The sequence below is a fragment of the Panulirus ornatus genome, chromosome 67 (genome assembly GCF_036320965.1).
Source record: "Panulirus ornatus isolate Po-2019 chromosome 67, ASM3632096v1, whole genome shotgun sequence".
In the NCBI taxonomy this organism is placed as follows: Eukaryota; Metazoa; Arthropoda; class Malacostraca; order Decapoda; family Palinuridae; genus Panulirus; species Panulirus ornatus.
In genome coordinates, this window is record NC_092290.1 from 8,988,232 (window position 1) to 9,014,614 (window position 26,383).

The 26,383-nt window shown below is 37.7% G+C and overlaps 1 protein-coding gene across 2 annotated transcripts in view; it reads right to left on the reverse strand.

Annotated features, from left to right (window-relative positions):
* Positions 1 to 26,383, reverse strand: part of LOC139747123 (mpv17-like protein) — a 38,779-nt gene that overhangs the window by 2,701 nt on the left and 9,695 nt on the right. For both annotated transcript variants that reach the window (XM_071659036.1, XM_071659037.1), the window contains exons 3-5: positions 20,528 to 20,625; positions 7,327 to 7,439; positions 1,022 to 1,092 (exon numbers count right to left, since the gene is read on the reverse strand). In XM_071659036.1, coding sequence (XP_071515137.1) covers positions 1,022 to 1,092; positions 7,327 to 7,439; positions 20,528 to 20,625 — 282 coding nt within the window. The remainder of the gene's footprint in view (positions 1 to 1,021; positions 1,093 to 7,326; positions 7,440 to 20,527; positions 20,626 to 26,383) is intronic.

Here is a 26,383-nt window from a genome sequence, read left to right on the forward strand (position 1 = left end):
GACTTAAATAGTTCAAATACTAATGTAAATTATTTCAAATGCTAATGTATACTGAATGAATAAAGGAAGAATATAATAATTTCTCATTTGTTTCTTTCATTATATTAATCTATATACAGGGAAGCAGACAGGGTGGGTGAGGAGGCAAAGGTCCTGGGAGTACTGAAGAATTCTGAAAGAAAGCAAAAATAGGTCTTTGAAGGTACAGTAGTCCCAATAGTATTACAAGGATGCGAAACGTGGGCTACAGATAAGGTTGTGTGGAAAAGGGTGGATGTGTTGGAAATGAAACTTGAGGACAATATGTGGTGAGAGGTGGTTTGATCAAGATAGTTTGATCAAGATAGTAATGAAAGGGTAAGAGAGTTGTGGTAATAAAAAAGACTGTGGTTGAGAGAGGTGAAGAGGGTTTACTGAAATGGTTCGGGTGTATGGAGAGAATGAGTGAGGAAGGGTGGCAAAAAAGAGATATATGTCAGAAGTAGGAGCAAGGAAAACGGGAAGACCAAAGTGAAGATGGATGAATAGAGTAAAAAAGATTTTGAGCGATCAGAGCCTGAACATTTGTTTTTTTACATGACTTTATCCTTTTCTTCATAGGAGTTATCATCTTTGTTTGCTGTTTTACTTCCTTTTCTTAGTCCTTTGGTCCTGACTTAATCTTCCTTTTTATTAACCTCAGAATGAGGTGGTTGTAAAGAAAAGGGACAAAAGGTATGAAGCATAAGGATAGCATCACAAATTTTACATATAAAACTATTTTATAATGAAGCATATTATTGAAGGAGTTATTTCCTAATGTCAAATGGTTTCACACTTGCACATTAGAAATGTGATGGACATATGGATAAAGAGATGCAAAAAGTAATAAAAAGGTAGAGAGTTGGTTACCTGCACACCATGGTCCTCAAAACTTTTGAAAAGAATATCTATAAAAAATTAATGCTGATATAAAAAGCATTGTATATTTCAGAATCTGACACAAATGAATGTCAAAATGTGGGAAGGAAAGTGGACTAACCAAAAATGTGGGGATGATTTTTTTCCTCCATTCTTCAAGCAAATCTCTCTTTCCCTCCAAGGCACTCATACCTGTCAAAAAACAATTTCAAATGGAATATTATAAAACACAGTAAAATAATGAGTCAAAGTTATTATAACCATTATTTCTTGCAAGCAGAATATAATCATGAAGAGGGATCTTTTCCACTCTGGTCATCACATATTCCAACACTGCAACAGACTCAACACCAATGCTTGCAATATTTCTTGGTGAATAATGCAAATAATTTGCTGACAATCTATTCAAAACAGATTGTGGGAACCAATGTCTGATGTCTCAACCCTTTTATTGTGTAGCAGTCAGACTATACAGGAACACTGTCCACAATATTCTCAAATATCCTAAAAATATATCTTTAAATTCATTGTGATTAAATAAAAGTAATTTTCTAAATAAAATCACATACAACTCAACCTGGTGAGATTATTTACGTCTGTTATGAGTCTCTTTAATGATACTCTATTGTTGGATGTATAAGGTGCTCCTGGAGTATTTTTGGTTACACAAAGTTAGATGTGTGATATTTTTGTAAGTCTTTTTGTCACAAACAAATATGACTGCTAAGGTTTTCATCAGTAATATACAAAGGAATTTAAATTGTAACAGACTATTGGATCCCTTCAAGGCTGTTTGTGATAAAGGAGGAGATATGGAACTCGTTAATCAGTTTAGTAAGAAGAGGGAAAGAAATTAAAACTTAAAACGGAAAAAAATACTATAAAACTTTCATGTAGTTAGGGAGGCACAAATATAGTTAGTTATGGATTTGAAGAGAAATATTTATCATATTTTGCCAAAGGTATGTAACCATTACAAATCTATACCTATGTAGGTTAATAGATCGAGATTATTGAAGCCTTTGATAATTCTGAATAACTATCTCAGATTACCCTTTAACTTTATTCTTCTAAACTAAATAGATTGAAGTCATTTAGTTGGCTTTCGTAGGATTTGTTTCTCAATCCGGGAATCATTTGGTAGCACATCTGTGCTCTCTCCATTCTGTCTATGTCTTTCCTCAAGTAGGGTGACCATACTAAACAAAATATTCAAGATGGGAATATACAAGTGACTTGTAAGGAATGAGGATAATTTCCCTGGATTTTAACTCAATAGCCCTACCTATATATATATAAGAATTTGCTCACCTTTTTAACTGCTTCTGTGCTCTGCTTACATGGCTTTAAACCACTAGAAATTATCATACCCAACTCTTTTGCCTCATTTATCTTTTGCAGTTCAACGAAATTAACACTGTAGTTTAGCTTTTCATTTTTACTCCTGACATATAAATCTTTGCACATATCAACATCAAAATTCATTTGCCACCTGTGAGCCCATTCTGTCAATTTCTCTCTGTCTGTCTGAAGCTGCAGTTGTTCAATAGCTGCCTTAATATCATCAGCAAATCTCAATATCTTTCCGAGCAGCCAATTATCAGTATCATTAAAATACATGAGAAGAGAACCAGCCCGAAGACTGATCCTTGTTACATTTAACCATTCTGAGGCTTGAGCATTAATCACAACTCTTTGTTTATGGCCAGTTAACCAATTTCCTAACCACTGAAGTACAATCCCATCAATACCATGTGGCTTACGTTAGTAACCTTTGATGTGGAACTTTAATGAATGCTTTTTGAAAATCTAGATAGATCTATTATCTTGTGAGACACAGGTTCAAAAAGTATTACATAATAAAATGTGAGGATGAAGATCTTATACAGGTTTCTTTGACATTTCCATATATATCAACTAGAATACGGGGTCCTTGCAGAACAAAAGACTTACATTCCTACTGATCTATCACTGTAGCAGAATGTCATTTTATGAAAATGTGAAACTCAAAATGTTATTGAAGGTGTTATGTCCCTGGTCAAAAATTTCTCAAATCTAATTCTTATGTACGGACTATATCCAAAATTCCTTGCCATCAGCATGCCACATTCTGTGCTGTAATTTAGCAATTGTTCTATATCAGACAATATCTAATGATTCTTACTGAGAATGCTGGTTATACAAGATTAAAGTAGCTGCTGGTGGAGAAACCTTAGAATGCACTTAAATATTTCATCAATAGAAAAAAGAAAAATGTTCTTCAAATTTGTTGCTATTGCAAAATCTTAGTGTCATTCCACAAATTTCTACTCTAATTCTCATGTCACTAATGTCAACCTCTGTGATCTTTCATTTTGCGTGTGTTGCCTGTAAGGAAAAGTTTAGGCTGTGGGGTCTGGAAATGGAAACAATGTGTGGAACCACTGCAAGCAATAATGGCTGCATATTTCCCCTTGAGACAGAAATAGCCAATTAAAACACCAATACCTATATATGTAGTTTTGGTGCATTACACACGACAGCTAGAGACACAATGTGAACATATTGTTTTTTGTTTTTTTTTTTCTGTTTCCTGGTGCTACCTCAATGAAGTAGGGGATAACAATGCTGTTTCCTGTGGGGCAGGGTAGTGCCGGGAATGGATGAAGGCAAGCAAGTATGAATGCGTACATGTGTATATATATGCATATGTCTGTGTATGTACATATGTTGGTATGTTTATGTATATGTATGTATGGGTGTTTATGTTAAAGTGTACACAAGGGGATGGGCCATTCTTCATCTGTTTCCTGGCACTACCTCGCTGAACAGGAAACAGCAATCAAATATATTAAAAAAATGAATACATAAATAAATGAATAGTAATGGTTTGGTCACATGGAGAGAATGAGTGAGGAAAGATTGACAAAGAGGATACATGTGTCAGAGGTGAAAGGAACGAGAAGTGGGAGACCAAATTGGAGGTGGAAGGATGGAGTGATAAAGATTTTTAGCAATCGGGGCCTGAAACAACAGGAGGGTAAAAGTCATGCAAGGAATAGAGTAGATTGGAACGATGTGGTACACCGGGGTAGATGTGTTGTTAATCGATTGAACCAGGGCATGTGAAGCGTCTGGGGTAAACCAGGGTAAACCAGGCCTGGATGTGGAAAGGGAGCTGTGGTTTGGGTGCATTACACATGACAGCCAGAGAGTGAGTGTCAACAAATGTGGCCTTTGTTGTCTTTTCCTAGTGCTACCTCGTGCACATGCGGGGGAGGGGTTGTCATTTCATGAGTGGCGGGGTGGCGACGGGAATGAATAAGGGCAGACAGTATGAATTATGTGTAGGTGTGTATATATATATATATATATATATATATATATATATATATATATATATATATATTTTTTTTTCATACTATTCGCCATTTCCCGCGATAGCGAGGTAGCGTTAAGAACAGAGGACTGGGCCTTTGAGGGAATACCCTCACCTGGCCCCCTTCTCTGTTCCTTCTTTTGGAAAATTAAAATATATATATATATATATATATATATATATATATATATATATATATATATATATATATATATATATATATATATATATATATATATTTTTTTTTTATACTTTGTCACTGTCTCCCGCGTTTGCGAGGTAGCGCAAGGAAACAGACGAAAGAAATGGCCCAACCCCCCCCACACACATGTATATACATACGTCCACACATGCAAATATACATACCTACACAGCTTTCCGTGGTTTACCCCAGACGCTTCACATGCCTTGATTCAATCCACTGACAGCACGTCAACCCCGGTATACCACATTGCTCCAATTCACTCTATTCCTTGCCCTCCTTTCACCCTCCTGCATGTTCAGGCCCCGATCACACAAAATCTTTTTCACTCCATCTTTCCACCTCCAATTTGGTCTCCCTCTTCTCCTCGTTCCCTCCACCTCCGACACATATATCCTCTTGGTCAATCTTTCCTCACTCATTCTCTGCATGTGCCCAAACCATTTCAAAACACCCTCTTCTGCTCTCTCAACCACGCTCTTTTTATTTCCACACATCTCTCTTACCCTTATGTTACTTACTCGATCAAACCACCTCACACCACATATTGTCCTCACACATCTCATTTCCAGCACATCCACCCTCCTCTGCACAACTCTATCCATAGCCCATGCCTTGCAACCATATAACATTTTTGGAACCATTATTCCTTCAAACATACCCATTTTCGCTTTCCGAAATAATGTTCTCGACTTCCACACGTTCTTCAACGCTCCCAGAACTTTCGCCCTTTCCCCAAACCTGTGATTCACTTCCGCTTCCATGGTTCCATCTGCTGCCAAATCCACTCCCAGATATCTAAAACACTTCACTTCCTCCAGTTTTTCTCCATTCAAACTTACCTCCCAGTTGACTTGTCCCTCAACCCTACTGTACCTAATAACCTTGCTCTTATTCACATTTACTCTCAGCTTTCTTCTTTCATACACTTTACCAAACTCAGTCACCAGCTTCTGCAGTTTCTCACATGAATCAGCCACCAGCGCTGTATCATCAGCAAACAACAACTGAGTCACTTCCCAAGCTCTTTCATCCACAACAGACTGCATACTTGCCTCTCTTTCCAAAACTCTTGCATTCACCTCCCTAACAACCCCATCCATAAACAAATTAAACAACCATGGAGACATCACACACCCCTGCCGCAAACCTACATTCACTGAGAACCAATCACTTTCCTCTCTTCCTACACGCACACATGCCTAACATCCTCGATAAAAACTTTTCACTGCTTCTAACAACTTGCCTCCCACACCATATATTCTTAATACCTTCCACAGAGCATCTCTATCAACTCCATTATATGCCTTCTCCAGATCCATAAATGCTACATACAAATCCATTTGCTTTTCTAAGTATTTCTCACATACATTCTTCAAAGCAAACACCTGATCCACACATCCTCTACCACTCCTGAAACCACACTGCTCTTCCCCAATCTGATGCTCTGTACATGCCTTCACCCTCTCAATCAATACCCCCCCATATAATTTCCCAGGAATACTCAACAAACTTATACCTCTGTAATTTGAGCACTCACTTTCATCCCCTTTGCCTTTGTACAATGGCACTATGCAAGCATTCTGCCAATCCTCAAGCACCTCACCATGAGTCATACATACATTAAATAACCTTACCAACCAGTCAACAATATAGTCACCCCCTTTTTTGAGAAATTCTACTGCAATACCATCCAAACCCGCTGCCTTGCCGGCTTTCATCTTCCGTAAAGCTTTTACTACTCTTCTCTGTTTACCAAATCATTTTCCCTAACCCTCTCACTTTGCACACCAACTCGACCAAAACACCCTATATCTGCCACTCTATCATCAAACACATTCAACAAACCTTCAAAATACTAACTCCATCTCCTTCTCACATCACCACTACTTGCTATCACCTCCCCATTAGCCCCCTTCAGTTTTCCCCATATCAGTCTAGAGCTTACTTTCTTACACTCTATCACACACTCCCACAACTCCTGCTTCAGGATTAGTGCTACTTTGTCCTCTCACTAACTCCTGACTTTATTCCCATGACATTCCCAAACCACTCTTCCCCTTAACCCTTGACCTTCGTTTCACTCAGAGCCAAAACATCCAGGTTCCTTTCCTCAAACATACTACCTATCTCACCTTTTTTTCTCATCTTGGTTACATCGCACACATCTAGACTCCCTAATCTGAGCCTTCGGGGAGGATGAGCACTCCCTGCATGACTCCTTCTGTTTCCCCTTTTAGAAAGTTAAAATACAAGGAGGAGAGGGTTTTTAGCCCTCCGCTCCTGTCCCCTTTAGTTGCCTTCCACAACACATGGGGAATGGGTGGGAAGTGTTCTTTCTCCCCTATCCCCAGGGATATATATATATTATTTTTTTTATTATACAGAATTGCTGTTTCCCACATCTCTGCCAGTGATACATGTTCCATTAGTTATATTTTTGCATTCTAATTGTATAACTTTATATGCATTATGTAACATCTTCTGCAGCCTTGTTAGCATTCATCTGATGTTCAATCCTCCTCTGCATTCTGATAGGTATCAACCAGATGAGTTGAAAAAATATGGGAAGAGGATGTGGAAATATTGTCAGAATAATTTTCTGATTCTCTACTCCCCTATTCACTGTGCCCAAGATATTTAAAAGCCCCAGACCATATATGGCACACTTACAGTCAAGTGCCAGAGGCATGCCTTACCATATATGGCACATCAGCAATCAGTGGGTTAACATAAGAAACAACAAGATTCATATGCTGGAAATTAATATTACCACCAATTTTATGACATTTATATAGAAACAGATATGACATAAGATCAAATGGTGAAGATAACCTCACAACAATGTCATGATGGAAATACTTACCGACATAAAAGATTGTAAGGTTCATAGGGGTAATGATGACAGCGTCAATTAGCAATTTTGGAAGGACTACCTGCAAACTATTACCCACAAACTTGGAGTCTAAAAATTTATACCTGTAATGGAAAATACATATTCATATGAAACTGCTATCTACTGAATAAATGCTCTGTAGTAATCAAAATCACAATTAATAAAACAGCATTAATGTAAGAAATCATTATTTCACTAACAATGTATCATGACAATGCTACACAGTATATTAACATTATGCTATAAGGCAAGCTACAATTCGACACCATGTGAATCATCATAAGACACAAGCAAATGCAACTATATAATTACTAGAAGAATAGAATTCCAAAGAGCTTTGTATAATTCATATAAACAATGACCATAACATAGCCATGGGACATATAAAACCCCAAGAAGCACTTGCAACAGGAAAAATATGCTTTTTAAAAATTTCAAAAGAAAATCATACCCACAATTATTCTCTTCAGAAAAAAGCAGGGAAAGGAGAACAAAACAGAAGGCTCTCTCATTCCCTACCATTCCCATTAGCAAACACACTGCCATAGATATATCTTACAGGGCGGCAAAGCCTGTATGGGCATTTCATAATACTGATTAGGAGAATGAACCTTTACAGCTATCATATCCATAAATTTTTCACTTATTTATTTATACATTTTATCATGAAGGAAAATACATATTTACCCTTATCTACATGCAAAGGAAAAATCAAGAATATAATAGAGAAGGTAATATCATATGAAATGAGATGTGCTTCTGGCTAATACGGATAGGTTTTTAAGTTATACCATACCATATTTTTTTTAGGTGTTTGTCAAGTTTGATTTTCAGTGTTTCATCTGTGGAACTGGCCACTAACTCACTCTATATATCTATAATGCTATATGTAGAGAAATTTTAAGATTATCAAAATTTATTCTTCTTCCCTAGAGTTCCATCCTATTCATTACTAGCAAACCTTGGGCCCTAGCAATTAGTTTATAAGTGTCTACATTACACAGTACTTTGATTACTTGGAAACATTCTGTTAGTCGTCGCTGTAATTGGTACAACAGATTTATTTCTACGGGACAGAATACAGTATGTGGAGCTACTCTGTGTGGATTCTAGCACATCTATGCATCTAAGTATTGAAAGTAAAGTGATCAGCAGACTCAAAACATGATCTTAATAAACTTTTCAACTTGAGGCATCACAATTTCCTTACCTAAGAATGTAAAATTTTTCCCAGTGAAGCCTACACCTCATTGCCTCTTTGGTCATTTCCCCTACACTGCTGTGAAGGCTTCAGGTTGCATTATTTTGATGCCAAAATCCCTTAAGAGTGATGTGCTAGAGAGAGAGAGAATCCCTTTTATTTGGACCATTCAACTCTCTTATTCAAGTTGTGCTACAAACCACAACCCTCCTTGGATAATGCTAACTTATCAAATTTTGTATCTTTTTTAAACTTTTTATGCTACTAATTGGTTCGCCACTGATGTCATTAATGTAAATTATGAAAATTACTTGACCCAGTACACAGCCTCGGGAATACCACAAGTGAACATGCAAATGTATATTCAGTTAATATAACTCTTTGTTCTCTGTCATTCAACAAGTCTTCTAACCAGTTATGAATGCTGCTAACAACCTTACATGCTTGGTACTCTCTATCAGTTTCTTATGAGGTACTTGATTCTATTATTTACTTTCTATAAGGCATTTATTCGAAGGCGTTAACCCTTTTACTGCAGCAGTCCTAATACCCAGGGTACTCTCTGTGTGTGGAATATTCTCAGCTGTTTAAAGACAATTTCTTCTTAAGTTTCTTATCACAATGAACTAGAGTATAATTTTCTAGATAAAATGATATGCAGAGTACCATGTGAAACACTCCTTATGTCCGTTATGCACCTTTTAACTTATGCTGCTCTACTGTCAGGCATATGAGGTACTTCCAAGCATATAATGTACTCCAAGAGTATTTTCAAGCATACATGGTGAGATGTGTAGTGAATTTTTGGAAGTGTTTTGTCATCACTGAAATCTAATATCTTATAAAAGTGACACACTTTAAAAATTACAGTATTACATAACTTGATGGCACAGATCTTATAAAGGCTTCTTTAACATCACCACCTATACAGACAAGTTTATGGGAAAATAATTAAGGCAATAATACTGGAAATAATGCATGAAATGTCACTACAAGCATTAACATGGCTCAGCCTCAGTAAACTGAACACAAAATTACTGGGACACAAATAATCCAGCAGTTGGCCACTGACTGGACATGCCTCACCTCAGAATATCAAGACAGCTCATCCCTAGTGTGTGAGTGTTAATTAGTACTGCTCATAGTGAACCATCAGGTTGAGGGAAGGAGCTGCCCCTTAGACCAATCTGGCCAAGCTGCCTCTTGACAGGCAGGTGAATTGAAGACACATTTCTAAGGGAAAAAGTATCAATTTGAGTACCAACCAAAAACTTAGGTTCCTAGCCCAGCTGGAATGAACAGAATGCATCCTTTTTCTTTCAGAGGAAAGATTTAGTATTCAGGGATCCCTCCCCAGGGAAAACATAATAAACTGTAATCTAAACTCGGAGCTTAGCCTAGCTGACACTTATCATTAAATATTAATGATACAGTATGACAGTATGATACAACAGATGAAGAGTTCTGACAAAAGCTCTTGAGTCTGGCCCTGTATTGGTAGCCTGCTCTCCTTATATGGCAGCAACCACAACTGCTGTTGTCCATGACTATTATCTTGTATTATGATCTAAAATTATCAAGTACTGTTACACCAGCAAAGTTAATCATAATGTAATTCTGTCACAAAAATCCACAAGGTAACTGTGTGCTTGGATATGTTAAGCTGAGCACTGTTTGTTTGTTGCTTACATTGGCAACATGATGGGAGATAAGAAAATTGTTGCCCTCAAAGACTTTATGCTGAATGGTAAGACTTTAACTGTGCTTAGAACATAGGGTTTGCTTGTGTTTTATAATTTTCGAATTGCATGCTTTGAGACGTTGCGAAAAGAATAGCATGCATCAGTTTCAGGATTTTAGGTATGCAATACCAATTCCAACAATTTGACCTACCCTTGCAAGTGTATGCTAAACAATATAAATCATACAACTGATTAGTATGAGGAATATATCACCTGTTCATTTTAACCTTGGTTCCTTTCATTATACTTGATATTCTTGTTGAGCAACTTGTCCCATTAGCAGGAAATGTTTCTTAATGTGAGAAAATAATAACACCTTTTCATGCATACCTATCACAAAAGGTATATTGCATATGTGTAAAGCCTCAGAAGTAAATAGTCTACTGAATTAACAAGTATGAATACATTCTGGCTTCCTTTCATATTCATTGCTCAAAGCATCTCTCTCAAATATAAGATTTTCATATGGCTTTACAAACCTTGTAGTTTAGTTTTACTGATGACATCAAGGTAGTTTTGTTACTAACATAATTATCCTTATGCCAGCATCCTGCTGCCATGATTGGCATGCACGGGTTGTACTTTAACCATTCATGTAGTTCCACAAGATATGCATCATCTTCAAAAAACTGCATGTCCAGGGTGATACTGACTCTTGAAACACTAATTTTTCTTGCTTATATCTGAACGATAATATTTGTGAGTGAGAACTATTTGCTATTTTGCCCTTCAAATTGTTACAGAAGAGGCTAAAACAAATGTCTCTTTACTTTTCTTTAATTCAATTAAATTCATGTAGAAAAATGACCTATTAATTTTGATACCACAACACAATGAAAATAATTATAAAGAGCATTTTCCAAAGGCCATTGTTAACGATCATCAATAGCATAACATTCTCTCTAATCAAGACAAGCCTGCTGTTGACATCAGTACTTTCCAAAATACATTATCTCCTTAATATAAAGACATAAGGCAAAAATAATGAATGATCAATGTCATCAATCAGTAAAAGTGTACCAACATCTACCGTCCACTAAAATGGAAAAGCTAAGACTGACTTCAATACTACCCAAAACATTTTATGCTGAAAATATATATCAAACAGAAAATAAATGATCAATAAACTATATTTCACTGTCAAATTACTGATGACATTTAAATATGTCCTTATAAGTTACTATCATCCATCACCAAAAGTCGCAAACTGCTAAGTAACAAGGCAAGCCTAAAGATGATCAAAACTTAATGAAATGAACTGTATCTTTAATACACATACAAATAAAAAGATTTATATTCATTTATTTAATATACTTAGTCGCCGTCTCCCGCGGCAGCGATGTAGCACAAGGAAACAGATGAAAGAATGGTCCGACCCACCCATATACACATGTATATACATAAACACCCACACACGCAAATATACATACCAATACATTTCAATGTATACATACACAACATATAAATACATTCACATGTACATATCCACACTTGCTGCCTTCATCCATTCCTGTTGCCACCCTGCCACACATGAAATGGCACCCCCTTCCCCCTGTGCGTGCACAAGGTAGTGCTAGGAAAGGACAACATGGGCCACATTCGTTCACACTCAGTCTCTAGCTGTCATGTGAAATGCACCGAAACCACAGCTCCCTTTCCACATCTAGGCTCCACAAAACTTTCCATGGTTTACCCCAGACGCTTCACATGTCCTGGTTCAATCCATTGACAGCACATCAACCCTGGTATACCACATCATTCCAATTCACTCTATTCCTTGCATGCCTTTCACCCTCCTGTATGTTCAGGCCCTGATTGCTCAAAATCTTTTTCACTCCATCCTTCCACCTACAATTTGCTCTCTCAGTTCTTGTTCCCTCCACCTGACACACATATCCTCTTTGTCAATCTTTCCTCACTCATTCTCTCCATGAGAATGAATACATATAAAAATATAGGCATATGTAGGGCTCTTACAACTTTGTGGTTGCTTACACAGGAGGTGAGAAATAATAGACTTTTTGGAAAAAAAAAAAAGGTCCTTGACATGATTGTACCCCTTTGTGTCTCCTGAGTGATACAGCCTCACTTAATGTGACTTCTCACTTATGGTGTAACTACTTACATACAGTGTCTTGTAAGACCTATTTAAACATGTATAAACACAAATACATGTTTCAAAATTCCATTACAAATGACTGAAAAACCACATGTCCTTCTTGGTCACTGTCATTAACTAAAAGACACAAAATGATTCCTCCAAAAACCAATATGGCAAGTTTGATGTTGACATTAACCCAGTAGCCCACCAGCATTAATAGCTGAAAATCATCTGACACACCAACAGATGTAGTCATTAGCAGCAACCAGCAAATGAACACCATGCATGCATTCACAAAACAGTACATATGAATGTCAAATTTTCCTCTACTAGTCCAGCTTACAGAGTCAGCAAACATAATTAGCAGTCTGTTTAGAAGTTAACCTGAGTTTTGCTACCTTCATCACATGACAACAAAGAGGGACTGAGCCTGATGGCAGCACAATAGGGGCAAGGGTTGGCATAGTCACTAAAACAACATTAGTAATGGCTTAGTGATTAATCAGAGAATTGGTTTTGGTAAAAATTTTCATACAGTTCTCCAGGGCACATTATAGTACTGTACAATATTTGTTTGGATTTACCTGGACTGTGGCATTCTTTGTCATGGGGTTTATCTACTTTGCTGATTAAATGAGATGATTTATCTAAAAAAAACAATATGACAGGGTGGGTTGGCTCAAAATAAAAAATACTCAAATGAAGCAGGAATAATGCCTATGGTAAGAAAATTCTTAATTTTCATTAAGACATACAACACTAAACAAACATTAGATTACAGTTACAAAACTACTGGTGGTGTGCTTGACATGTCATATTGACAAAGGTTAAATTACAAATATGTGAGTTCTTGTTCAAATAATTCACAGGCTGCAGAATTTCCAGAATCTCTCTAAACCTTGTCTCCGTTTCTGAAAGATATGGGGGATGAGTTCAAGCAGGAAACAAAAAAAATTCCTCCAACTCTAAATGGCCAGAACCCAGTTGAGTTAGGACATTAGCCTCTGTTTTGGTCATAAGGGGGATCACTTATTCTTTAACACAAAACCATCTGTTCCATTCACAGCCCCACTAAGTTTAAGTCGCTGATGACTTTTCTTAAACCCACAATGGTGTTTTACGTCAAGGGAAAGAAAAATGTATTTTGTGCTGTACAAGCAATGCTTTGGTAAAATGTTTACAAGCTTTTTGGAAGAGATCCTATTCATGATCATCTAGTGGAGCCACTTGACAATAACTTTACTGTCATGTAATGTCTGTCAGGGAAGGAAATTTAGGAAAAAAGCATTCTTTTATAAATACCCCAGCGTGCTTCTTTACTTGCCTATGTTATTTTCTTCAGGACCTTTCCCAGGAAACAATCCAGGAGGGACTGTCCTCCAATAGCTCAAGCCATCTGAGCAAGTCACTATGAACTACTAAGAAAAATGTTTTCAGTCATGCAAAACTAGGCACTAAATAACGTGAGTTTTCATGAGAAATGCAAGCATGTGCATAAATTTGAACTAAAACACCCCATCATAGCACAAGCAATTTCCTCACCAGAACTGGAGGCAAACACTCCAAGATGTACTCAGGACTGCAGCAGGATAACTGGGCTACATCATAACCAGCTCAGGCCAATCTGTATCACCTAGCAGAGACGTAACACCATGCTCTGCAGTACCTACGCCAATACCAAAATAAACAAGAATATCAGATTCTGTATCTAACTCCTTTTTACATTTCTCAGGTGATATATGAACACAACTATTGGCAAAATAATATAAACTGGTTAACCAAAATTCTGCTTGAAAGGGACTATCAGCAAGTTGCTGGTTAAAAAGTTCTCCCCATACAAACAAAATAATAATGCATATGAAGTTAGACGGCCAAGATTGAACAAGATTCTTGTGAAAAGTATTATTAGATACACAGCACAACAGACACTAGCTGATCAAGGTATTGGTGTAGAACTTTCTTTGTTGCAAACAGTACTCCTGCAGTGTGCAAGTGCAGCAGTATGCGTGTGCTTCATATGGTTATAAAAGTGCCTTACATGCTTGCTAATGCATTTGTGTGGAAGAATAATTAGAAGAGATCAAATACCGTACACATAGCACATAAGTTACCGATGATCGTCGTCATGCTAACTTTGCTTCCATAATTATACAAAAACTGGACTTAAATACGCACCCATAATGTCTTGACAAAAACTCTAAGCACTGCTAAACAGGAAACCAAATATGAAAATCATGAAGAATTTATGGTCATGTATGTTCCAGATGCATCAATAATATGTACTGTAAAGGCGATTGATGGTGGCTGTGGTTATAGGGATGGTGAAAGGTACAATTCTGGGTGGTGAGAGTTAGCTTAAGGAAATTAAAGATTAATGTTAAAGATCAAAATTGCTGTATTTGTGGGGGTGGTAAGGTATACAGTTTGGGGTGGAAAGAGTTTGCTTAGTAGAAATGAAAGATAAAATTTAAGAAGCAGATTTCAGCATCGAAAGTATCGATTTCATTTATGTATATATAACCATTTCCTCTAGGGTGAATCTAGCTAAAGTGCCACAGCAAATTAGCATTGTAAGTTAAAACTGTGTATCAAAAGTCAGATTTATACCAAAAGCACAAAGGAAAAACAATCAACAGGCCACTCAGTGATGGGTGCTAGCAGAGGAGAAGTTTTATTAAGTTTTCAGTTTCAAGTGTTGTTTATAGTTATTTACCTTAGTAAGCAGGTCTGGCTACATTGCTACAGGAAATTCATAAGAGGGACAGATTTGAAGCAAGCACTGTAATCTGAAAACAGAAAAGAACAACAATGGAACTGGAACTGCCAATCAAGCAGCTTTGTGGCCCACATGTGTGTGATCACCAAGTGAGAATGCATAACTGAAATTTCATTAGGAGTGACTAAATCAGCTACTCTTAAGACTTCTAAGGCTGGACACAGGAAAAGATATAGGAAAGTCTGTGAGTATTCAACCCATAAATGGCAGGGTAGTTCAGAAATCATATTGTGTGAAAAAATAAAATCCTTTGATTGACTGGCATACAAAAGTAAAATATGCACATGAAGAAATATAACTACCTATGTATTAGCCTGGTGGAGTGCTGAGTAAATGGGTGGAGGGAGTGTAGCAGACAAATCTGACAACCCGAGATAAGATGGAAGGACATAGAGGTCTTATTTCTTTCTTTTCCTTCAATTATGGATTATGCTCTACTCCTATTTCTTACACAAGCACAGTGCTGGTGGTGAATAATATTTGTATATTAAGAATTATATCATTATATACACCAGAAATGAGGGGGAGGAAAAGGTGTGGCCTGCATGTTTGGAGAAGTCCTTCTTCAGCTCAAATTAAGAGGATAAGAGGGAAGGGCAAGAAGGTCAAGTCTGCATCACATTCTATTCTTACTTGTTTCATAAATAAAGTACTGGTGATGAATAACATGAATAAGTATAAAGAAACATACACCACACACACACTAAATGAAATACTATGCACAAATTTATACATGATACTCCGTAGTTAAAATATGCTTGGATAATTCTAGCTCTTTATTAGTTATTTTCTGTAACAAAAGTCCATCATCCATGGACTGCATTCATTAAGTGCAGCTGTTTATACAATCTATTCCGTGTGCCTAAACAAAGAATGAGCTCAAGGGTGGTAGAGACACAGTTGGTGTCTCATGCTGGCTTCCCTCCTCCTAACTCTCACTAAAATTATCCATAATGTCACTTATGTTTTCACATTTTACTTGTTCTTTATTTTCATTAACAGCTGATACATAAGATAATTATTGTTTCTCTTCATTACACACAACATGAAAGGTCAACAGACATGCATCTTCACTGGAGATTGTAGGAGGTACTGAGTAAGGCTGAATTTTTTACCACACCTGCATAGCAGCAAAATAAACCTCTATAAGCTACTGATGGTATGACAGGTCAATTGGATGTTCAAATAGGCCTATATGCTACTGATGATATGATGGGTTAGTTGGATATTCAGCCACTTTTTATCATTAGTAGTAAATGAATGAATATCTTTTGAATATGTAAAGTTGCAAACATTTTTAAAACTATGAAAAATGTGAACTTTTAAGAGTTGGAAAAGAAAAAATTCAGAAAAGTTAAATTACTAGAGAATAATAGCCAGCATTTCTATAGAGATCATCACAAGAAGATGGCCACTGTTTAAGGATGAAAGTACAAAACATTCCTAAGCAAACAGTTCCATTTTTCACTTTTAACACTGGGTAGGATTAAGCTACATAGATACACAGACCACATAAACCCAAGGTCCAAGCAAAGTGGTGGATGTGTATGATAGATTTCAGAAAATGTATGTGCATGGTCCACCCCATGGAATTGGGGATGACGTTAATGATGAAACAGAGGTAAATTACAACAGAATTTACCAAGCAGTAAATGACAAACTTTTAAAACAAGGAAATATTTCAAAATTATGCAAGATACCAGGAGACACTAGTCTGCTGTAGGTATGAATGTTAAAGCTGTGTCAATATCATCACAATTCTGGTTACAATTCTAAAACTTAGCAAGTAATTTTAGGCATTCAGTCACTTTCAAGAAGACATGATCACAATTACAAAGGTTTTCAAGTATTTGGATAAGGAATTATTTAGTATGCCGTTCATACCCTACAAAAGATGAAAACTAGAAAATGCCTCAAGTTTGGTCATTGCACCTAAAGAAGCACAAAGAGCTAATACAGAAGGTCCAGAGAAGGGCAACAAAGATGGTAACAGAATTAAAAGTGATGAGTTACAGGGAAAGGCTAGAGTCTTCACATTTGCCCATCTTGGAAGAGAGAAGAGTTAGGGGTGACCTGATCACAATCTATAACTTTTTAAAACAGATCAATGACACAGAACAGTTCATCAAAAAATGTACAGATAGAGAAACCAGAGTATACAACATGAAATTAAGCAAGAAATTTGTTAAAAAGGTCTAAAGAAGTACTTTTATAAGAATGGTGGATTAATGGAATAAAATGACTGTGGACATGGTTAATGCAGGCAGCATACATAAAGTTGTACGATACAAGAGAATGTTCGAGGGATGGGGCCCCATGCATGTAAAAGTCTCCCAGTACAGTACAAATAGGTAGTTACATATTAATGATTAAGACTTGAAAAAGCTATCCTAAAAACAAGGTAAAATAAGACCAAAATCAGTTTGAACAAGTAAATGAAAGGTTGCAAATGATTCTGCAACAGGGCTGAAAAGCCCTTATGAATTTCTAGACAATGTGGGAAAAAAAGGGGAGGGGGATATCTTCCAATTAGGTGAATACTGGGACACAAAATGAAGAAATCCAAAGAAAAAAAAAACTTAGTTCACTGAATTAAAAGAGAGAAGGTATTATGTGATGAAATACACGAGGAAGAGATAATGCAATACATATGAGGATAGATGAAGCAAGACCTAAGGAAGGAGATATCTTACTTATAAGACTTGATATCAGTAAGGTCTGAAATAAATTCATCATATAATGAAGCTACATCACAAGGCAACAAGAAAGTATTGCTGAAGGTAAAAGAGGATGATGAAACACTTCATACCATTAGGAAGACCACAAAAGAGAACAAGGAAAAGGGCAAGTTTGAAACAAATACCCTACATGTGAGGCAGCAAGAACATGTAGAAAGTGGGATGGGCAACAGAAGCAATAGTAAGGGGAATGGGTCAACAGAATTACAGAAGAGGATAAAGCTACAAAGAATACTGGGGAACTTCAAAAACCTTTCCGAGAAAAACAAAATTGGAAATACTGACGAGTGTCTGAAAGTAATCAAAGGATTTGGGGGAGTACCCAAGAATAAAAGATAACTTAGTAGATGTATTGGATTACAAAGCCATAAATTATAATAAACTAACGGAAACTGTTTCCAGTTTATCAAAAGCTTTCTAGGACAAAACAGTGAAATAAACTGGACAGATATAGGTTAGTAATTTTATCTGATCGACAAAATCAGAATGAATCTACGAACAAGACTCAAGTGAATGAAACGAAAGTCTTGGACATACTGGAAACTACAAATGAAAAAGCCTGTGAAGACAGAAAGGGTAAACACAATGGGGATATACAGCAGAGGAGAAATTATACATCCCAAAAAATTATGCTTAAAGTGAGGAAAAATACTGAGGAAGTCTTTATGGAAGCCAACAAGTCAAAAGACTGAAAATGCCAATAAAGTGTATGTAAAAAAAGGTCAAAACAAAAGAGGATTTGGAAAAATTAAGAAAGTATAGGAGGCAAAAAACACAAGGATGAATGGCTGAAGGATCCACTAAAAGAGTCCATGTTAAAGATTGTGTACACAAATTACCATAATTTTATGATCATTGATATTACTATTAGTATTATTAATATCACTGTTATTATTAATATGAAGTCACCTGCATATGAGAGGACTTTCACAATGGTTATCAGGGGGTAAGAGGTCATGTGGGAAGAGAATGAAAAGGATTAGATTTTCATATGAATATGAATTTGCAAAAAGAACACATACCACTTAAGAAAGTTTACACAAGGGAAAAGTTGAAATTTGGAAGCATTTAAAGGGAGAAATGGGAAGAGGCAAGGGAAAACAATAAAATTTAAGGAAGAAATGGGAATCAGAAACCTTTATAAGAAGTGCAAAATGTGAGTTTGACATATCAAGCTGCCATGGGAATATGACATAAATAATCATTGTGAGAAAACCTAGCCAGTTCAAATCTTCCAAAGAAGTGTCTTTGTCAGTAACCACGCAGAAGAGTTCAGCTATGTAAATAATTCTTTACTGTAAAAATAATCATGTAAATATAATTTTCTAGTGATGGTACTGTTGTCCTTTTCAGTCTTGCTAAAAATTATGATAACAGTTACAAACAGTCTAACTGTTTTAATACTAGGAGATCAAGAAGCAGATCAATGTGATATTTTTTATTTGCCTTTCCTGCTACAAAGAGGTAGCTTGAGGAACAAGCAAACTATTACCTTGTTTGGACACAATCACTCCCTTGCTGTCATGTATAATGTACTGTATCATCCCCAGCCAAGCCTAATAGATTAATGTGAATTTACCCTGTACAAAAATTCTGCAAGGAATCATTCAAAATAAGAGATTTCAGTGATTCCTAACATCATAATTTTGTAAAAAAAAAACAAGCCACCTGTCTTTTCTCTCTAAGAGAGGGTGCTGGTGCTAACCAGGATCTCTTTCCAGGGGCTCCTACAGCCAACAGCTGTACTACTTCCAGTAGCAAGGAAATGTGAACTCCTTTGGAGTGAAAAGGTCTTTGACAAGGCCGTACTCCAGTGATATAGCCTCACCAAATGTGACTTTTGATTTGCAGTGTTACCTCAAGCAGCTGGAGTCCAATAACACCAAACTTCCTTTTAATACAAGGAGACAAAGATATCAACTCAAGCAGGCAAAGTGCAGTAACTCCCAGCTTTTTTTTAGTACTAGGAATGAAGGATAACGATCAACTCGAGCAGGAGGAGTGTGGTAACTCCCAGCTTTCTTTTAGTACTAGGAATGAAGGATAACGATCAACTCGAGCAGGAGGAGTGTGGTAACTCCCGGCTTTCTTTTAGTACTAGGAGAAAAGGATAACGATCAACTCGAGTGGGCGGAGTGTGGTGACTCCCAACTTTCTTTTAGTACTAGGAGAAAAGGATAGCGATCAACTCGAGCGGGCGGAGTGTGGTAGCTCCCAACTTTTTTCTAGTATTGGGAGACAAGGGTACTGATCAACTTAAAACTAAACCTGATGAAAACTAATTAAAACGTACCTTAAACAGTAAAGAGGCTAAGTTTCTTATCAACATATACACATTGAACAGGGTAATCTAGAGATGCAGCACAAAAACAATGAATTCCCTGAATATTTTATGAACTGCACTTTTTTGATACTTGAAATCTATGAATGAAACCAAAAAGGAAAGTTAAGAAGCCAAAAATATAGTGATAGAAGGAAAGCTCTAAGAAGAAAAATAACTCTGGAGAGCTTACAAATATTCATTTTAAAAGAAAAAGCTTTAAGCAATTTAAAAATATGCTTAGGTCTTAGAAGCAAAAAGCAAAAATAATAACCAAACAAAAGATATCATACGTATGGTAGAGAATATGAGGATAAATACAGGTCCCCATAATCCCGTAGCGTGCTAGCGTTCCTGTGTCGTATGGCTTGGGGGTGGAGTTTGCTGGAATCTAGAAGATATCACACCATTTATCTAAACATAAAACAAAAAATTATTTAACACTTATTGTTAATACTGCATTATATACTGTATCCCTACATCACAAAAAACACACAAAACTCTCTATGCAGCCTAAAAGATGGTCTACTTATAACATTCATAAGTGTTAAAGCATTTACTTAAGTTTTATACTGTAAGTTCATTAAGAAAAATGTACAAAGTCTGATAAGATAAAGCTACAGTCTAATCATAGTACAACTAATCTACAAAAAGAGTGTTTACCTCTATAATGTAAAGACAAAGCTTTCCATTTTCTAATGGTATGGTATTCATAATCTTATGTTGCATCATTCATTTAGAATACCTTCTTTTCTGTTATGAAAAGATTTTATACTGCTATATGTATTTTCTATAATCATCATGACTGCATTTCCTTTTCCGAAAGGTATCTTATCAATAACGTATTTAAAGTTTGAAATGCAATTTCCTTTTTTTTCTATTTCATGAAAAAATGAACAGTACGAGACCATCTTTCCTGGTGATATAATGTGATACCTTTTCTCAGAAAATATCTAGAATGTGAAAACTCTATCAAATACATTGTTATCAACTTTTTCCACAAAATCCTTTACGATTTAATTTTTTTCTTTCAAACTTGTTTGCTGTTCTCACATTAGGGAAAGGGCCTCATTTGCTCACATCATTTCTCAAAATGTCATATGTAATAAACTGAAACCACAGCCCCCTATTAAAAGCCAGTCCTCACAGATGTTCCCATGGTTTCCTCCTGCTGCCTCACTTGCAAAAGAACTGGATAACAAACCAGGACCAGAGTTCAATAAACTCAATCTAAAAATTTGCTAACTATGTATATCACGAATGCTGTGTCTGCACAAGAAGTCCACTTCCCATATAAGGTTTATTGTGGGTAAAAGCACACTCTTGGGGTAAAATCGTATTATAACAGAGTAATGAGACTAGTGTTTCTAACAGTATGAACTCCAATAACACACCTTAGTGTGCCTCAGGTTATCTTGAGGGAGTGATGTTCTTTATGCTGCCACACTGCCACTTCAATTTGGGAATTTCTCTTCTCAGCATTGCATTTCTTCCACCTGTGATCATTTTTCCTGAAAACACTATTTCATATCTACATGGGTCTTATTCACCTGAGCACTAATTACCACCCACATATCTTGGGTAACTCTTCCTCCAACTTTATATCTGTCACACCAGAATCCAAGGCTTTCTGTCTCATTAACCATTTCACCATGATAATCTTGTTATCTTGTGTATGCTCTGTGAGCAGGAGATTCAGATAGTCTAAAAAAAATCTCCTTTGAGTGTCTTATAGGAGGTTTGCTAAATGTGTCTGATGATAGAATGGCAGATATAGGGTGTTTTGGTTGAGATGGTGTGCAAAATGAGAAGGACAGGGAGAATGGTTTGATAAACAGAGAAGAGGTAGTGAAAGCTTTGTGGTAGATGAGAAGTCGGCAAGGCGGTGAGTTTGGATGGTATTACAGTGGAATTTATTAAAAAAGGGGTGACTGTGTTGTTGACTGGTTGGTGAGAATATTCAAGGTATGTATGGTTCACGGTGAAGTGCCTGAGAATTGGCGGAATGCTTGCATAGTGCCATTGTATAAAGGTAAAGGGGATAAAGGTTAGTGTTCAAATTACAGAGGTATAAGTTTGGTGAGTATTCCTAGGAAATTATATGGGAGAGTACTGACAGAGGGAGAAGGCATGTACAGAGCGTCAGATTGGTGAAGAGCAGTGTGGTTTCAGAAGTGGTAGAGGATGTGTGGATCAGGTGTTTGCTCTGAAGAATGTATGTGAGAAATACTTAGAAAAACAGATGGATTTGTATGTAGCATTTATGGGTCTGGAGAAGGCATATGATAAGAGTTCATAGAGATGCTCTGTGGAAGGTATTAATAGTATATGGTGTGGGAGGTAAGTTGTTAGAAGCAGTGAAAAGATTTTATCGAGGATGTAAGGCATGTGTATGAGTGGGAAGAGAGGAAAGTGGCTGGTTCCTAGTGACTGTTGGTTTGTGGCATGGGTGCATGATGTCTCCATCATTGTTTAATTTGTTTATGGATGGGGGTTGTTAGGGAGGTGAATGCAAGAGTTTTGGAGAGAGGGGCAAGTATACAGTCTGTTGTGGATGAGAGGGCTTGGGAAAAGAGTCAGTTGTTGTTCACTGATGATGCAGCACTGGTGGCTGATTCGGGTCAGAAACTGCAGAAGCTGGTGATTGAGTTCAGTAAAGGTGTGAGAGAAGAAAGCTGAGAGCAATTGTGAATAAGAGCAAGTTTATTAGGTACAGTAGGGTTGAAGGACAAGTCAATTGAGAGGTAAGTTTGAATGGAGAAAGACTGGAGGAAGTGAAGTGTTTTAGATATCTGGGAGTGGATTTAGCGGTGGATGGAACCATGGAGGTGGAAGTGAGTCACAGGGTGTGGAAGGGAGCGAAGGATCTGGGAGCGTTGAAGAATGTGTGAAAGGCGAGAACGTTATCTCGGAGAGCAAAACTGGGTACGTTTGAAGGATTAGTGGTTCCAACAATGTTATATGGTTGCGAGGCATGGGCTATAGATGGGGTTGTATAAGGGAGGGTGGATGTGTTGGAAATGAGATGTCTGAGGACAATATGTGGTGTGAGGTGGTTTGATCGAGTAAGTAATGAAAGGCTAAGAGAGATGTGTGATAATAAAAAAGTGTGTGGTTGAGAGAGCAGAAGAGGTTGTATTGAAATGGTTTGGTCACATGGAGAGAATGAGGGGGGAAAGATTGACAAAGGGGATATATGTGTCAGAGGTGGAGGAAACAAGGAGAAGTGGGAGACCAAATAGGAGGTGGAAGGATGGAGTAAAAAAGATTTTGAGCGATTGGTGCCCGAACATACAGGAGGGTGAAAAGCGCGCAAGGAATAGAGTGAATTGGAACGATGTGGTATACCGGGGTTGACGTGCTGTCAATAGATTGAACCAGGGCATGTGAAGTGTGTGGGATAAACCATGGAAAGTTTTGTGGGGCCTGGATCTGGAAAGGGAGCTGTGGTTTCAGTGCATTACACATGCACATGCTAGGGACTGAGTGTGAATGAATGTGGCTTTTGTTGTCTTTTCATAGCGCTACCTCACATGCATGTACGTACGGGGGTTGCCATTTAATGTGTGGCGGGGTGGTGACAGGAATGAATGAAGGCAAGTATGAATGCATACATGTGTATAAATGTATTTTTTTTTTTTTTTTTTTTTTTTTTTTTATACTTTGTCGCTGTCTCCCGCGTTTGCGAGGTAGCGCAAGGAAACAGACGAAAGAAATGGCCCAACCCCCCCCATACACATGTACATACACACGTCCACACACGCAAATATACATACCTACACAGCTTTCCATGGTTTACCCCAGACGCTTCACACGCCCTGATTCAATCCACTGACAGCACGTCAACCCCTGTATACCACATCGCTCCAATTCACTCTATTCCTTGCCCTCCTTTCACCCTCCTGCATGTTCAGGCCCCGATCACACAAAATCCTTTTCACTCCATCTCTCCACCTCCAATTTGGTCTCCCTCTTCTCCTCGTTCCCTCCACCTCCGACACATATATCCTCTTGGTCAATCTTTCCTCACTCATTCTCTCCATGTGCCCAAACCATTTCAAAACACCCTCTTCTGCTCTCTCAACCACGCTCTTTTTATTTCCACACATCTCTCTTACCCTTACGTTACTTACTCGATCAAACCACCTCACACCACACATTGTCCTCAAACATCTCATTTCCAGCACATCCATCCTCCTGCGCACAACTCTATCCACAGCCCACGCCTCGCAACCATACAACATTGTTGGAACTACTATTCCTTCAAACATACCCATTTTTGCTTTCCGGGATAATGTTCTCGACTTCCACACATTTTTCAAGGCTCCCAAAATTTTCGCCCCCTCCCCCACCCTATGATCCACTTCCGCTTCCATGGTTCCATCCGCTGACAGATCCACTCCCAGATATCTAAAACACTTCACTTCCTCCAGCCTCTCACCATTCAAACTCACCTCCAAATTGACTTGACCCTCAACCCTACTGTACCTAATAACCTTGCTCTTATTGACATTTACTCTTAACTTTCTTCTTCCACACACTTTACCAAACTCCGTCACCAGCTTCTGCAGTTTCTCACATGAATCCGCCACCAGCGCTGTATCATCAGCGAACAACAACTGACTCACTTCCCAAGCTCTCTCATCCCCAACAGACTTCATACTTGCCCCTCTTTCCAAAACTCTTGCATTTACCTCCCTAACAACCCCATCAATAAACAAATTAAACAACCATGGAGACATCACACACCCCTGCCGCAAACCTACATTCACTGAGAACCAATCACTTTCCTCTCTTCCTACACGTACACATGCCTTACATCCTCGATAAAAACTTTTCACTGCTTCTAACAACTTGCCTCCCACACCATATATTCTTAATACCTTCCACAGAGCATCTCTATCAACTCTATCATATGCCTTCTCCAGATCCATAAATGCTACATACAAATCCATTTGCTTTTCTAAGTATTTCTCACATACATTCTTCAAAGCAAACACCTGATCCACACATCCTCTACCACTTCTGAAACCACACTGCTCTTCCCCAATCTGATGCTCTGTACATGCCTTCACCCTCTCAATCAATACCCTCCCATATAATTTACCAGGAATACTCAACAAACTTATACCTCTGTAATTTGTATATGTATGTATGTATTTGTATATGTATATAATGTATATATATGTATGTGTGTGTGTGGGTGTGTGTGTGTGCGTGTGTGTGTGTGTGTGTATCTGTGTGTGTGTTTATATATGTATATTATCCCTGGGGATAGGGGTGAAAGAATACTTCCCACGTATTCCTCGCGTGTCGTAGAAAGCGACTAGAGGGGACGGGAGCGGGGGGCCGGAAATCCTCCCCTCCTTGTATTAACTTTCTAAAATGGGAAACAGAAGAAGGAGTCACGCGGGGAGTGCTCATCCTCCTCGAAGGCTCAGAGTGGGGTGCCTAAATGTGTGTGGATGTAACCAAGATGTGAAAAAAGGAGAGATAGGTAGTATGTTTGAGGAAAGGAACCTGGATGTTTTGGCTCTGAGTGAAACGAAGCTCAAGGGTAAAGGGGAAGAGTGGTTTGGAAATACCTGGGGAGTGAAGTCAGGGGTTAGTGAGAGGACAAGAGCAAGGGAAGGAGTAGCAATACTCCTGAAACAGGAGTTGTGGGAGTATGTCATAGAATGTAAGAAAGTAAATTCTCGATTAATATGGGTAAAATTGAAAGTTGATGGAGAGAGGTGGGTGATTATTGGTGCATATGCACCTGGGCATGAGAAGAAAGATCATGAGAGGCAAGTGTTTTGGGAGCAGCTAAATGAGTGTGTTAGCGGTTTTGATGCACGAGACCGGGTTATAGTGATGGGTGATTTGAATGCAAAGGTGAGTAATGTGGCAGTTGAGGGAATAATTGGTATGCATGGGGTGTTCAGTGTTGTAAATGGAAATGGTGAAGAGCTTGTAGATTTATGTGCTGAAAAAGGACTGATGATTGGGAATACCTGGTTTAAAAAGCGAGATATACATAAGTATACTTATGTAAGTAGGAGAGATGGCCAGAGAGCGTTATTGGATTACGTGTTAATTGACAGGCGTGCGAAAGAGAGACTTTTGGATGTCAATGTGCTGAGAGGTGCAACTGGAGGGATGTCTGA